General features: G+C 33.4%; 3 protein-coding genes and 1 long non-coding RNA gene across 4 annotated transcripts; 2 read left to right on the top strand and 2 right to left on the bottom strand.

Annotated features, from left to right (window-relative positions):
• The first annotated feature begins 5,466 nt into the window (after positions 1-5,466).
• Positions 5,467-8,878, top strand: LOC111910898 (cellulose synthase-like protein E6). Its single transcript, XM_023906978.3, has 8 exons — positions 5,467-5,905; positions 5,992-6,295; positions 6,378-6,518; positions 6,623-6,754; positions 6,847-7,059; positions 7,138-7,362; positions 7,489-7,836; positions 7,931-8,878. Exons 1-8 carry the CDS (start codon positions 5,634-5,636, stop codon positions 8,474-8,476), a joined length of 2,181 nt encoding a protein of 726 aa, XP_023762746.1. The 5' UTR covers positions 5,467-5,633; the 3' UTR covers positions 8,477-8,878.
• LOC111912655 (acetyl-CoA acetyltransferase, cytosolic 1) lies at positions 8,514-10,940 on the bottom strand. Its single transcript, XM_023908676.3, has 9 exons — positions 10,675-10,940; positions 10,337-10,435; positions 10,069-10,242; positions 9,884-9,989; positions 9,575-9,791; positions 9,429-9,494; positions 9,265-9,350; positions 8,981-9,191; positions 8,514-8,878 (listed from the first exon to the last, which is right to left on the bottom strand). The coding sequence occupies exons 1-9, from the start codon at positions 10,703-10,705 to the stop codon at positions 8,630-8,632; spliced, it is 1,239 nt and encodes a 412-aa protein (XP_023764444.1). The 5' UTR covers positions 10,706-10,940; the 3' UTR covers positions 8,514-8,629.
• Positions 10,941-11,529: 589 nt separating this feature from the next.
• Positions 11,530-12,247, bottom strand: LOC122195055 (uncharacterized). The gene is made up of 2 exons (XR_006184993.2): positions 12,111-12,247; positions 11,530-11,808 (listed from the first exon to the last, which is right to left on the bottom strand). It is a non-coding gene; the product is annotated as an uncharacterized LOC122195055 (long non-coding RNA).
• On the top strand, positions 11,619-13,640 carry LOC111914422 (WEB family protein At1g12150). Its single transcript, XM_023910431.3, has 2 exons — positions 11,619-11,843; positions 11,968-13,640. The coding sequence occupies exons 1-2, from the start codon at positions 11,619-11,621 to the stop codon at positions 13,483-13,485; spliced, it is 1,743 nt and encodes a 580-aa protein (XP_023766199.1). The 3' UTR covers positions 13,486-13,640.
• Positions 13,641-15,201: the final 1,561 nt, after the last annotated feature.

The following is a 15,201-nucleotide window of genomic DNA, read 5'->3' as shown; positions in this document are numbered from 1 at the left end:
TGGCAAATTACAGTGTTAGTGACAGTGATACCGACGCCAATGATAATGATGATAATGATAGTGACAACAATGATAGTAACATATCTTATACTTGAAGCATTGCCTTTAGTAACAAACAATCTTCTAAAACTATGACTTAAATTCTTCATCTTTGTTTCATCAAACTACACACAAAAAAAACAACAAATTATCCAAACATTACTCCATAAATAATCTAAAAAACTTTAAAAACAAATACAAATTACCTTTGTTAACATTTCATATTTATCAACAACTAAAGTTACCTTTCCTCTTCGTAAAGAAACTTTCAACTACATGAGAGACCACCATGGTAAAGATAATATAACCAAATGTCAGTCACTACATGTCATCATCTTGTTGACTATATAGTTTGACTCTCACCGGTACTATTTCCTATTTGAATTCACCTTTCTTTATTTTTGAAGTAAGTAATTCCTTAGTTAAAGCTTTTAACAACATAATTGTCTTGATCTTCACTTGTTATCTTGAAGCTATCAACATAATTGTTAAGATCCCTATCTGTTAATTCTCTCTCTCTCTCTCTCTCTCTATATATATATATATATATATATATATATATCATCAATTCATAAAATGTATAAATGACATGAACATTCAACATGAGACTAATCTTGATCATGCTACATATTTATGTATATTATACATGTTTTCCATGCCACCATACACTACAATATCATTTGCACCAACTTAAATGCTTTGTGCTGTGATTATCATTGTTGAGTTGTAAAATCAAATACTCTTTTATATTATCATAACCAAGATAAAAACATTTGATCTTATGAACTTATAAACATAATATAAACCTTTCATCATGGATGAATATATTTTATTAATAGTTGTACAAATGAGTGTATTTGTTAGTGTTGCAATGATTTCCATGGAAAACGACAAAGAAGCTTGGAATATTCCTTTGTACTTATGGAGAATATTCCATTTTACTTATCATGAACTTCTTTATATATATATATATATATATATATATATATATATATATATATATATATATATATATATATATATATATATATAGAGAGAGAGAGAGAGAGAGAGAGAGATATTTAAGAAATAATAAATAATTCAATAAATCATTTAAGGGTATTTTAGACCTTTTGTACTTTTAATTATATGATCATTTAATTGAAATCCTGCAATTAAGAAAATAAAATAAATATATTTGACCTAGTCTCTCTCTCTTATATCTTGTCTTATATCAATGAGGCTTATTCTTTTTCATAGATCGACAGAAGGTCTAATGTTCCTAGTTTTTCACAGAGACCAAGTAATCTTCGAGTCTTTACTTTCCCCGAACTCAAATTGGCCACCAATGGCTTCAGCCGATCAGCAAGTAATCTTCGAGTCTTTACATTCCCCAAACTCAAATCGGCCACCAATGGCTTCACCCGATCAGCAAAGATCGGCGAAGGTGGTTGCGAGTGTGTCTACATCGGCGCCATTAAATCTGATTAGTCATTGACCTGTAAGTTCCAATTGTTTTATAGTAGTTTTACAGTATCAATTCACGATTATATTCACTCGTTTATGTGCATTCTTGTACAAGTAACAACAATCACTTCTTTCTATGTTAGTTTATACTCAATTTTACTATGAATTTTCGATCTTTTACGTGTTTCTTGATCATTGATGAATCTTTTAATGAAAAATTGAGCCTTTACTCTGAAAAGTCAACTATTAGTAGCGCCAACAGTTAAATTTTTACTATTATTAATCTTTTCTTTACATTTACCAGACTTGCAATTCCATTCCATAGAAAACAGGTTCTTTTCTTCGTTCTTCCAACTAACTAATTTCTACAATTTCAACTTTTAGTTTTAGATTTTTATAACAGTGTTGAAATATCTTGTTGTTCATATGAATTTGATGTCGATGGTTCTGAATTGGAATTTTTTTTTTCATTCATGATTCGTAGAAAATTTTGTGATTTAGGGAGCGCTCTTAAAGTGTTTGATGAAATGCCAAAGAAAAATATGACAGTCTCAGATTGTATTCATGGTTAGTGATGGAATGTTTATTGTTGTGCGTTTCATCTCCAAAGGTAAACAAAAATAAATCAGGGAATTATCTTATTCTATCATACTTTAAATTTAGAATTCCTCTCACTTTTTTTCAATATTGAAAGAGAGGAAATCATTTTTAGATTATGAAATATATCAGGTGCATTCTATAATGTATTCCCTTTAAGCTAATTAAGTTAATTATGTGAGAGTGACTTTCTTTCCTCATCATTGGGTGTTTATTCTTATCTCTAGTTGTTTCATTATTTAAGAATAATTATTCCATTCTTTAAGAATATTATGTATCTAATGTATTCTTGTATTTGAATAATGTGTAGAGAGTATTATAATTTTGGAGAATCACACAAGAATGATTATGTCGGAATTGTATTTCCGGTATAATCACATAATAATGATTATGGTAGAATCACATAAGAATGATTTTGCAAGGGTTGTATTCTGGTTGATGTTTTAACATGATTTTTGTTTCTTATGTTTTTCAGATGTTTCAAGTTTTACTTAGGGATCACTTACCATCCTTGAGTTTATCTCCTTTTGCAGTTCCTTGTATAAAATCATTCTCATGCAATATAATTCTGACAGATTGTCAATCTCACAAAAATGTCAATCTCATAGAATGCTAACATATTTTTAAGTGGCTTAGATGTCAAACATACACAAGACATCTAGGAATGAAACAAGAAAGTGAATGAGGATTCTTTCAAGAATGCCGATATTTTTTTGCAAGAGATTTTAAGAATGAATGTAATTTATGTTCATAGTTGTATTCTTTAAGAATGAATGTAATTACTGATTCTAAACTATTAAACTTTGTCTTATGTAAAATTTGTATTCATTGGAAATTATTGGTCTTGATAATATGTGTTTATAATATTATGTTCATAATATTATGTTTATAGTTGTATATCATTTTAATAGAATTACAGAACATCATTCTAATAAAATAACATTCTGATAGAATAAAATCGATTTATGCTTACAAATTACGTTTGAAATTGAATTAATTTGAAAAAAATTAGATTTTTTTAAATCAAAATCATTAATTATCCTATAAATCTTGATTTTCCTTTTTTAAATTTGTCTCAATTGACTAAAATGCCTTTATGCTGAAATTTGTGTGATTATATGATATATGTTACCCTATTGTAATATCATAGACCCCCAGATCATGACCTTTGATTTTATTACATCCGGTGGTCTAGATCTGTGCATTCTGGCACACAATAGTTAGTAAAAACAAAATAACCTAAGCATATATATATATATATATATATATATATATATATATATATATATATATATATATATATATATATATATATATATAGAGTCTTGATGTATTCATTTGTAAATCAGAGCTCAATATGTAAGAGCCATAGAGAGTAGAGAGCAGTTAATTAGTTTGTTAATATAGTTGAGCTAGATCCTTTTTGTACTTTGCTCTAATTTATACAACAAGTTTAAATATAAAACCTATCTAGTTGATTATGTCGTTTTTATTCTGCATTCATGAAATTCAACTCAACATTATTTGGTAAGCCTGCACCTACACCTAATGCAGCTCGTGTTACAAGAGCTTGGCCTAATTGAATTTTTACTGAGGATATTTCCAAAGAAAACTTCTTGAACTAGTAAGTATTAGCCCTTTGTAAAGTACCTATAGTGTTTAAAGATCATTTTAGAGTTATATTATGAGACACTTGAAGTTTATGGGATATAAGTAAAGAGAAACATGGTAATTGGTAACTCACATTTAATGGCTATGGATCCAATCTTGGTTGCAGTGAAAGATGAAACTTTTGATCAAAATTGTTTGCATGTTATGCAAAAATGGATTGTTTTCAAAAGCAATGGATTTGCTTACTAAAATGATGGGAAATAATGTTCATGTTGTAGGTTATGGGAAGCATTGAGTTTGGATCATGAAGAGCATTATTTTAATGAGATTAATTTGAGTACTATGTAAATATTTTTGAGTTTTATTTCAAAACTAGTTTCAAAAACTACAAAATGGCAAACGAAAGGCTTATGATTTTCAAAAATAACATAAACATTTATACCCACCAAGGAGGCAAGGATCATCTTGCAAGTTATAGAAAGATTTAAGCACCAACCATAGAAAGGAAGAAGAAATAACATTTGTTGTTCGTTGGGTCCTCTTGGGAGGCTTGGAAGTTGATGTAGAATGTGGAACCCTTGAGACACCAACGATGACTCAACTTGATGTAGATGCTAGTCCATAAACTCTTAAACCCTTAAGCTTTAAGTTCATAACCAATATGAACTTAAAGAGGGCATGTAAAAACAAGTAATCTCAAGTGTTCTTAATTAATTAAGAGAAAATGAGAGGGAGAGAAATAACTTCGGCCATGGGAGGAAAGAAGCACCACTAAGAGTGCAAGACACTAACTATTTAAAGCATGAACTTAATGTAAAGGTCTTTATCCAATAAACACTTTAGACAAGCTTGTCCCTATGCCTGCATCATGCTTTATTTCTTTTGATTTAACTAAGAAGAAAGCCATCGCTCTTTATTTCTCCCTCATTTTCGGCCATCATGAAGAAAAAAGGAAAAAGAAGTTTATATTTTATAAACTCAAAGTTTATAAGATATAAACTTTGTCTTTTGCTAAAAGACAAAAGACTTACCTAATCTAAATATGTAGATTTTTGAGTAGGTTAGAGATTTATGTGAATATAGTGAAATAATTGAAGACTTAAACAACATGACAATAGCCACATTGTTAATATGTGACTTGGAATTTGGTGATCGGAATGGATAACCCGACTCGATAATAATCTTCTATTCCTGCTCGTAGACGTAGGTCACATCAACCGAACTATATATTGCTTTACTGTGTAACAAACACCAAACGTTGCAACATTGCTCAATTGATGCACTAACACACTACATGTATTAGGTTGTCAATAAATCTTTTTCGTAAACAACTTCGATTGGCGTTTGTGTTTTAACTCGTTTACTTTTGGATTCATTGTGTATATCTAATAACTTAATAAGGTTATTGACTACAGAACAAAGGCAGTTTGTCAAAAGACTCCAATTCAACCCCAACCCATGACCCGTGTCTCTAGTTGGATCATTTACACCACTATTCATTTTAAGGTCGTTCCAAACATATTTTGAACTCATGACGAGATAAAAAAATAAGCCTTTAAAATACATACATGTAATCAAGTTTTTTATAACAAATCAATACTTAAAAGAAAATTATTTGTATTATCTTCAAAATATAACAATTTCTATGAAAAATTTAGGTTGCTTTAAAAGATGGGCCCTGAACGGTCCGCCCCTATCATCCCTATGGGTGAGGTGACTCATTTTTCCTTTTCCTTTTCCTTTTTATTTGTCTTTACTATTTTGTGGATGTTACCAAATGCCAACTCCTATGTGATGAATTCCATCCCTTCCCTTCGATAACTCATAAGGAAGAAAACAAGAATAGAAAACAACAATACTCGACCTGCCTTGCATGCCAGAACCACCAAATAAAACATCAAAAGAAAAGCACACACACAGTCACGCACACAGAGCAAAAGATGGGAGACATAGAACACTTTCCTTTATTTGAAACCAAGCAAGCTAAAGGAAGAACCTTGTTCAAGGTTTATGCAGCATCAATGGCGATGGGTATATGTTTGATATGCGTTTATAGAGCAACCCAAACACCCGAAAAGGGCAAAACCGGAAGATATTTATGGATTGGATTGTTCATGGCTGAGCTATGGTTCACTTTCTACTGGCTCATAACCCAGTTGGTTCGATGGAATCCAGTCACACACCAGACCTTCAAAGAGCAACTCTCTCTCAAGTCTCTTAATTTCTCAATTATTATCCACAATCTTATCTTCAACATGTGGCTGTTGTGATGTTAATGTCGTCTCCTTATGTTTGCAGGTACGAAAACGTGCTTCCTGGTGTTGACATATTTGTCTGTACAGCTGACCCAGTAATAGAGCCGCCATTAATGGTGATAAACACAGTGTTATCCATGATGGCATACGATTACCCACCGGAAAAGCTCAACATTTATGTCTCCGACGATGGTGGATCAGAGTTAATGTTCTATGCACTTCTAGAAGCTTCTCGTTTCTCGAAGCACTGGCTACCTTTTTGCAAAAGGTACAAGATTGAGCCACGTTCACCCTCAGCTTACTTTGCTCATGTATCTCCTATCAACAACGAATGGTCATCCATCAAGGTCAGACCTCGCAACATAATTACATAAATAATAAACTAGTATCATAAATTAATAATTATATTTAATTTATATAACCAAACAGAATAAATATGAAGAAATGAGGAAACGAATAGATGACACCACAAGTTTAGGGAAAGTGACAGAAGAGATGAGAAAAGAGCATAAAGGGTTTCACGAATGGGTTTTGGGTTCAAACAAAAATGACCATCAGGCTATTATCCAAGTACTTCACATCTTTCACATACTACATATTTTTTTTTTTAAAAAAAAACATAACTTATATACTATTTATAATTATATACATAAAGTTTAAACTTTTATATATAGATACTAATTGATCAAAGAGATCCAGAAGCAAGAGATACAGATGGGAAAAGTTTGCCAGGTTTGGTATACGTGGCACGTGAGAAGAGACCTGAATGGCATCATAACTTCAAAGCTGGAGCCATGAATGCTCTGGTAATCTATATTCAACACATCAATTCATGTATAACAAAAAGAACATGAATTGAAGATTTGGTCGATTTACTCATTTGTAAATGAATCAACAGATACGGGTGTCATCAAAGATAAGCAACAACCCAATTATTCTAAATGTAGATTGTGATATGTACTCAAACAACTCAGAATCTATACGAGATGCCATGTGCTTTTTCATGGATGAAAGGAGCCAAAATAATATTGCATTCGTACAGTTTCCACAAAACTTTGATAATCTTACAAGAAACGATGTTTACAGCAATTCTCTAATGGTCATCAATGATGTAAGATTGTTTCTTTTTAGACCGAATGAACTGTCTGTCTGAATGTAAGTAACTGACCATATTACCCTTTTGATAAAGGTGGAGGTTGGAGGTTTGGACTCTTATGGAGGGTGCCTATACGTTGGAAGTGGTTGCTTTCACAGAAGAGATACTCTCTGTGGCAGAATCTATACCCTCGACTCAAAAATCAATTGCGAGAAAGAGAATCATAAAGAAATTACAGAAAGTATTGACGCGATCGAAAACGAATGCAAAATTCTTGTAAGCTGTAGCTATGAACACAACACTCAATGGGGAAAAGAGGTCTCTCTCTCTCTCTCTCTCTCTCTCTCTCTATATATATATATATATATATATATATATATATATATATATATATATATATATATATATATAACATTGTGCTATGATTTAACTGTATCCATACAGATGGGAGTAAAGTATGGGTGTCCAGTTGAAGATATCATTACTGGATTATCCATAAAATGTAGAGGTTGGAGATCTGTCCATTTAAATCCAAAAAGAAAAGCGTTCCTAGGACTTTCTCCAACTACACTGTTACAGACACTTATACAGACAAAAAGATGGGCAGAAGGTGACTTCCAGATATTCTTATCCCAATACTGCCCCCTTGTATTCGGGCACAACAAAATTCCACTGAGACTTCAAATTTCTTATTGCTGTTACCTCTTATGGGCTGCAAATTGTTGGGCTACGCTATATTACGTTTCTGTCCCTTCTTATTGTCTCCTCGCACGCATCTCTCTGTTCCCAAAGGTTTGACTTTTCAAGCATTTCAAAATCAATACATTTTGTTTTACTATAAATAGCATTCATATGTTTGATTGTGCTTAACTATTTATACCTACAGTTATCAAGCTACTGGTTTCTACCTTTCGCGTATGTATTTGTTGGAAAATACGCCTACAGTTTAGGGGAGTTTTACTGGTTAGGAGGGACAATAAAAGGTTGGTGGAATGACCAAAGAATGTGGTTATACAGAAGATTAACTTCTTACCTTTTTGGATTCTGTGATGTCGTCTTCAAGTCAATGGGTTTCACCACTTCTGGTTTTGTCATCACATCAAAGGTTTCTGAAGAAGATGCGTTACAGAGATACAACAAAGAGATCATGGAATTTGGTGCCACCTCACCAATGTTCAACATTTTATCAACACTTGCACTCGTTAATGTTCTCAGTTTTGTTAATGGAGTAAAGTGGATGATTATGGATTCAGACATTAATGGTTTTAGTGAGTTAGGGGTACAGATGGTTTTGTGTGGTTTGATAATTCTCATCAACATTCCATTATATGAAGGGATGTTCTTTCGCAAGGATAGTGGTAGCATGCCCTCTTCTGTTACCTTTCAGTCAACTATGTTAGCTGTATTATTTTGTACATTAGCCATTATTTAGATTCCAATATGTAAAAATATTATTGTTTGTTGAAATGTAAGGGTAAAATGGTCATTTATTCTTATTAAGACAGTTTATTTAGTCTAGAAAAGAAACAAACTTTATTTATACAACAAACACTTAATCGAGACAGACATCATTACAATTTCCTTGTCACAATCTGGAGTGACTCATCCTTGAAGATGGCATGAGCTCAAGAACAAGCGCAGATGCTCCTCCACCCCCATTGCAAATACCAGCAACCCCAAACTTTCCATTATTTTCCGATAATACCCCTAGCAAGGTAACCAAAATCCGAGCTCCACTACAACCTAATGGATGCCCTAACGATACAGCTCCACCATGAACATTAAGTTGCTCATCACCAATTCCTAACAACTTCTTGTTAGCCAAAGCCACAACCTACAATTCCAATTTCCAAATCACAAATTCATCAACACAAAAACAATAAAAAAGTGTGGATTTGATTATTTGAATTCATTTGACACATGAATGAATACTTACAGAAAAGGCTTCGTTTATTTCATAGTAATCGATTTGTGAAGGTTTTAATCCAGCATTTGAAATAGCTTTTGGTATTGCAAGAGCGGGAGCAGTTGGAAATAATTCAGGGGCTTGAGCAGCATCAGCAAAACCTCTTATTCTAGCAATCACTTTTAATCCAAGTTCTAATGCCTTTTTTCCACTCACTAGCACTAATGCAGCTGCTCCATCACTGTGCATTCATCATCTTATAAGAAACAGTAACAGTGACAATAACAATGACAGTGACAGAGTCAGTATCAGACCTTATACTAGAAGCATTGCCTGCAGTGACTGAACCACCTTCAACCTTGAAACTTGGTCTTAAATTCCTCAATTTTGTTTCATCAAACTACACAAAAAACAAATTATCCAAAACATTAATCCATAAATAATCTACAAAACTGTTTAAAAAAAAAATACTATTTACCTTTGTTAAGCCTTCATCTTTATCAACAACTATAGTTCCTTTCCCTCTTCCCAAAGAAACTTTCACCTACACGAGAAACCACCATGGTAAGATAATTTAACCTATGCCACGTCATCATCTTGTTGACCATAAAGTTTGACTCTCACCGGAACTATTTCCCATTTGAATGCGCCTTTCTTTTGTGCAGCAATTCCTCGGTTGAAACTTCTAACAGCATAATTATCTTGATCTTCTCTTGTTATCTTGAAGCTTTCAGCACATAACTCACCACAAACTCCCATTCCAAAGTCATTGTAAACATCCCAAAGACCATCTTTGACCATGCCATCAATGATAACATCATGTCCTAGTCGAGATCCCTTTCTGTTGATTTAATTTAATACATATGTATGTATGTCATCAATAATATCATAAAAAGTACAAAATGAGATGTATATTTAACAGTTGAGACTAACCTTGATCCTGCTACATATTTAGGTGTATTAGACATGCTTTCCATGCCACCAGCCACTACAATATCATTTGCACCAACTTGAATGCTTTGTGCTGCGATCATTGTTGCTGAGTTGGAAAAACAGAATTCGTGTTATATAATTATAAAGAATTAAAAGCATTTTATTCAATAAAGGTAAAGACTAACCTTTCATCCCAGATGAACATACTTTATTAATAGTTGTACAAATGACTGTATTTGGTATGCCTGCACCTAATGCAGCCTGTCTTGCAGGAGCTTGACCTAAATTTGCACTCAGGACATTTCCAAAGAAAACTTCTTGGACTAGTTGTGGATCAATGTTAGCCCTTTTTAGAGCACCTGCGGTGTTAGAAGGTCATCTTAGGGTTATAGTATGTGACACTTGAAGCTCAAGGGATATAAGTAAAGAGAAATATGGTAATTGGTAACTCACATTCAATGGCTATGGATCCAAGCTTGGTTGCGGAGAGAGATGAAAGAGAACCAAGGAAGTCCCCCATAGGTGTTCGTGCAACACCCACAATACAAACATCTGTGGATCAAATTCAGTACAAAATCAGAACAGAAAAGCTTTACAAATGTTAAAATTAGTACAATCATTGGGGGAAGTAAGTAATTTCTCTATTCGTGGATCAAATTCAGTACAAAATCAGAACAGAAAAGCTTTAAAAATGTTAAAATTAGTACAATCATTAGGGCAAGCAAGTAATTGCTCTATTCGTGTCAACTAAGAAGCAGAGTATGACAAGAAAAGAAAGGATTGAAAGGTACCTCGAGGGTTAATTTGATCGGTATGAGCCATGATTGAGAGAGAATTCTGCAAAAAAAGATCAAACAACAGGAAAGGGAAAATTGAGCGTAAAAAGGATGGATGAGAAGCAGAGAGTGTGTGGAATCCCAATCAAGAAAGGTTTATTGGGAAGAAGAAGTTCGGTGGAGACGATTGTCCTTTTGGAACTTGAAACATGGAAATGGAAAAAGCTGAGGTTTCTTCTATCTACTATTGCACCGGTATAAGACAAAACACATTGAATTTCATTATTTTCCGTCGCTTTTATGCTCTGTATTTTTTAGTCCATATTTATGAATTCATAACTGTTACATTCATTTCTGGTAGACTTAAAGTCAAATTTAGATAACCAGTTTTTTATTTTGGTTACTAAAGATTTATTCGTCCATTCAAAATTTATTTTGTTATCGATTTATTATTAGCATCAAAGTTCAAATGTGAATATCAGATCTGTAGGATATGAGATGATTATAAATTTTGAGTCATGTATCCCACAAAAATAGGCCCACAATATTGTTGATCACCATCCTTTTGTTTTTCGTTTTTCACGGTCAGATTCTCCAACGTTCCACCTTCCTCATTTGGCAAACACAGAGAGGGGGAAGGGGAAAGGGAAAGGGAGATTCTTGATCATGTCTCTTATCTTCTCTCGTATTATGATTTCCAATTACCCTACACTTAACGGAAGCCAACACATTCATATATATTGAGACAAACACACGAATTGAGACAAGCAGAGGTATATATATATATATTAAAGTTTAATTATAATATCAACTCAATTCATCTTAATTTCTTTATCTCTGACAAACCCTATGCTAGATTTTCATGCTAAATTCTCTTCTCTTTTTTCTGTTACACGATTTGACGATGAATATGTAATGTGGATGATGAAGGTGGATATATTATACATAGAAAAAAAATAATGTTTGGTTTTCAAGCAAGAAACCGCCAAAATGCGGCTGCTTCTCCAGCACCGACGTCCACCGATCCATCTTTGCCAAGCACATCATCAGCAGCAGCAGCGGTTGGAGAGATTGACACCGCTGCACCCTTTGAATCCGTTAGGGCCGCTGTCACCTTATTTGTTGAAGCATCCCCCAAAGTCGACAAACCTGTCATCAAGAAACCAAGACCTAATTTAGAGGAGGTGACAATTAATTAATCAACTTCCTATCATACATTATAATTTATCATCATACAACAATCGATCCATCAATCCTGCATGGGGTACTCTATCTATCTCATAATAATTAGTCTTGTTCATTATAAAGAGTGTTTTAGGGAAGGAGGCACAGCTGCATTGGATCCACAAGGAGATCGACAAGCATAAAGAATACGTCAAAACTGCAGAAGCAACAAAAGAGAAAGCGCTTCGGGATCTGGACAAGGCTAATAAGACGTTGCAGGAGCTAACCAACAAACTAGAAGCAGCAAGCGAATCCAAACATGCATCAATTCAGGAGACCGAAACTGCAAACATCCGAGCCCATGAACTTGAACAACTAAAATCCACTGAAAACCAAGCAGATGACGAAGCTAGGCAAGAAACAATCAACAACGAAAGAAACCAGTATAAAGTCGCTGCAAATGAACTTATTGCCACCAAGCAAGAACTTAACAACCTTAAACGGGAATTTGATAGTGCATTAGAAGCAAAATTGGCTGCCGTTCAACGAGCTGCTGAAGCTCAACATGCTACACAAATCAACCGAAAGAAAATAAAACAGCTCTCAAAGGATGTTGTTGACATGAGTGTAACACTTGAACGCGTCAAATTTGCTTCTGATAAAGCCGAGGAAGACTACGCAAATCTTATGGAAGGAAAGGAAACGCTCTTGGAGTCCAAGAAGAACGCAAAGGAAGACACTGATTTAAAGATTCAAAACCTAAGAAAAGAATCCGAGGAGGATCCGGGGAATATAGAAAAAAGACTCGAAGAAACAACTGGAGCCATTAACGTATTAGAGGAGCAACTGAAGGAGGTACGTGCTGCAGATATGGAGCTTCTTAGTAATGCAAATTCAGAACTTGATGATGCAAAAAAGAGACTTGATGAAACGAAGGAAGAAGAGACATCTCTTAGAGATTTGGTGGAGTCATTGAAACACGAAGTTGAGGATGTGAAGAGGGATATTGCTGTGTCACGGGAAGAAGAGATAAAAAGAGAGCAATTGCAAGGTGAATTAGACAAAATCGAACTTGAAGTCAAAGACGCCATAACAGAGAAAACCAAAGCAACAAACGAGGTAGACGAATTGGAAATCAAAATACGTGAAATGTTGTTGGAAGCTGAAAAGGCGAGAAAGGAAGAAGAGGAAATTAAGAGACAAGTGGAAAACCTTTGGAGGGATGCTCAATGGTCGGAGGTGGAGGTAAAAGAAGCTGAATCGAAGCTGGAAGTTGCAGAAAGAGAGGTTGAAGAAGCAAAAGCAGCACAAGAGCTTGCGAATGATCAAATACGCAAAAGGTCTTGTACGGAAGAGTTAACTGATTCCAAGTCTGATAACATGATCATGTTATCGATTCAGGATTTTGAAGCTTTGAATAAAAAATCTGAGGAAGCAATAATTGAGGCTGATACAAAAGTGGAAACTATTATGGCTGAGGTGGAAACAATCAAAGAAAATGAGAGAGGAATCCTTGAAAAGCTGGAGAAAAGCAAGGAAGAACAAAAGGAAATCGAAGAACAAATTAGTAAAGCTGAGAAAACAGCTGAGGTGGCTGATGCAGCAAGGCAGACAGTCGAAACTGAGCTCAACAAGTGGAGAGAAGAAACCAAAGGATCATAAATTTGACCCAAAATCACTTATATATAAAGAGTTGGAATTAATCTAGGATTAGAAAAATTAAACAAACTTCTTTTCCTTCGTTGATTTTCTTGTATCATATTTCATCATTTGTTCTAGTTATTAAATAGAAAATGTTTCATTAGCATGGATGTTGATTTGTACATGTTTTGTCAATATACTTGGAAAATGAAAAAAGACACCTTCTGCAATCGTCATACACTAGAGCTTTATTATCAAATTCAACTAAGAAATGGTTTAAGTAAAAAGGGATGTCTATTAATTCAAATTGTTTTATATCGGTTAGTAGATTAATTGGAAATAAAAGAAAAAGTGAAGGGTCAAAAGGAAAAAGATTTTGGGGCAAAAAATTTATTCTAGAATGTATAATTTTGGGGCTAAAAATTTGATCTAGAATTATAAGAAATTTAAATGACTTTTACATTGACCAATTGGTTACTTGAATTGTAATTCTATGCAATTACATCTTTCATTAAGATTAAATAAAAGTTAACAACAACAACAATATTACCTCGTCCCATACAAATATGGTAAGGAGAGGTAGAATAATCAGCAACTCCATCGTAGAAGGGAGGCCTTCTGACTTCTAGCAAAAAATTAAAAAAAAACCGAAAAAATGCCTACATAGAAGTTGTCCATGCATAAGAAGTCAACATACAAAATGTTAGCTCATAATAAATGATAAAATTGCATTTGTCTGTATGAAGTGACCGCTATTGTAAAAGGAAAATTTACACATGGAGAAGGGAAATGATCAACGAGTAAAAACATGAATATATACATAAGTTGTGGAAGAAGATATAAGAAGTAAGTTGAAAGCAAATACTAGCTGTATACGCTATATGTAAATAGTGAAACTAGGATAAGAAGTGAAAATTGGTCGACAAAAACTAACAATAAAAAAAGCTAGAACCTAGACTACATCAATATTACTCTTCTATTCTGATTCAAAGCCTCTACGTTCTTCTATTTGAGGTTACGTCCGCTAACTCCTTCAAGTGTAATTTCACGCTGTCTTCCTATTTCAAATATTCATAAACCAATTCTCATTCACAAATCATATAGTTTTAAAAATATTACATTTTCACATACAATATCAAGAAAGTACATCTATTGTGTAAGTAGACAGGGGCGTACCTAAGCTTCAACAAGGTAGGTCCTAGGACCTACCTTTTTTTTTTAAATACAACAAATATATATAGAAAATATGAAGGATCTATCTCATTTTTGCTAAAAGACCCACCTATTTTTACTAAAAGACCTAACTATTTTAGTTTTATCTACATAAGGAACCATGTGTTTTTTGTTCTAGATTCGTCACTGTAAGTAGAAGATACCTAAAACTATTAAAAACGCACCTTCGCAAAATGGTATTTAGTTTGTGAATCATAAAGTTTCAAAAATTGCTCCACTTGCACATAAGATATAAAAAAAAAACATACATTTACTTAGAAAAACTATAACATGGGTAGAAATGCATATCTTTCTATTATCTAATATCTAATAATGATTTGCTTCCTCTTGACGAGTCTTGAAGTCTTTTTATACATTTCCTAATTTCGTGTAATTATATCTTCCTATTAATTAATATCAAATAATGTGGTTTTTGTTGATATACGATTTCATTAAGAGAAATTAAATATCCTCCTACAATTTGTTTCTACTTTTCCTCCTATTATATCAAATGTTGACATGTGT

This window comes from Lactuca sativa, chromosome 7, assembly GCF_002870075.4.
Source record: "Lactuca sativa cultivar Salinas chromosome 7, Lsat_Salinas_v11, whole genome shotgun sequence".
NCBI lineage: Eukaryota > Viridiplantae > Streptophyta > Magnoliopsida > Asterales > Asteraceae > Lactuca > Lactuca sativa.
This window is presented reverse-complemented; position numbering and strand designations above follow the sequence as displayed.

Bases quoted from the DNA above. Each gene is read 5' to 3' on its own strand.
- LOC111910898 (XM_023906978.3), top strand. From the start codon at position 5,634: ATGGGAGACATAGAACACTTTCCTTTATTTGAAACCAAGCAAGCTAAA. The intron at 6,519-6,622 runs GTACTTCACATC...TTTTATATATAG, and splicing joins ACCATCAGGCTATTATCCAA to ATACTAATTGATCAAAGAGA. The intron at 6,755-6,846 runs GTAATCTATATT...ATGAATCAACAG, and splicing joins CTGGAGCCATGAATGCTCTG to ATACGGGTGTCATCAAAGAT.
- LOC111912655 (XM_023908676.3), bottom strand. From the start codon at position 10,705: ATGGCTCATACCGATCAAATTAACCCTCGAG. The intron at 10,243-10,336 runs GTGAGTTACCAA...CTAACACCGCAG, and splicing joins TGGATCCATAGCCATTGAAT to GTGCTCTAAAAAGGGCTAAC. The intron at 9,792-9,883 runs GTTAGTCTCAAC...TTAAATCAACAG, and splicing joins AAATATGTAGCAGGATCAAG to AAAGGGATCTCGACTAGGAC.
- LOC111914422 (XM_023910431.3), top strand. From the start codon at position 11,619: ATGTTTGGTTTTCAAGCAAGAAACCGCCAAAATGCGGCTGCTTCTCCA. The intron at 11,844-11,967 runs GTGACAATTAAT...TTCATTATAAAG, and splicing joins CAAGACCTAATTTAGAGGAG to AGTGTTTTAGGGAAGGAGGC.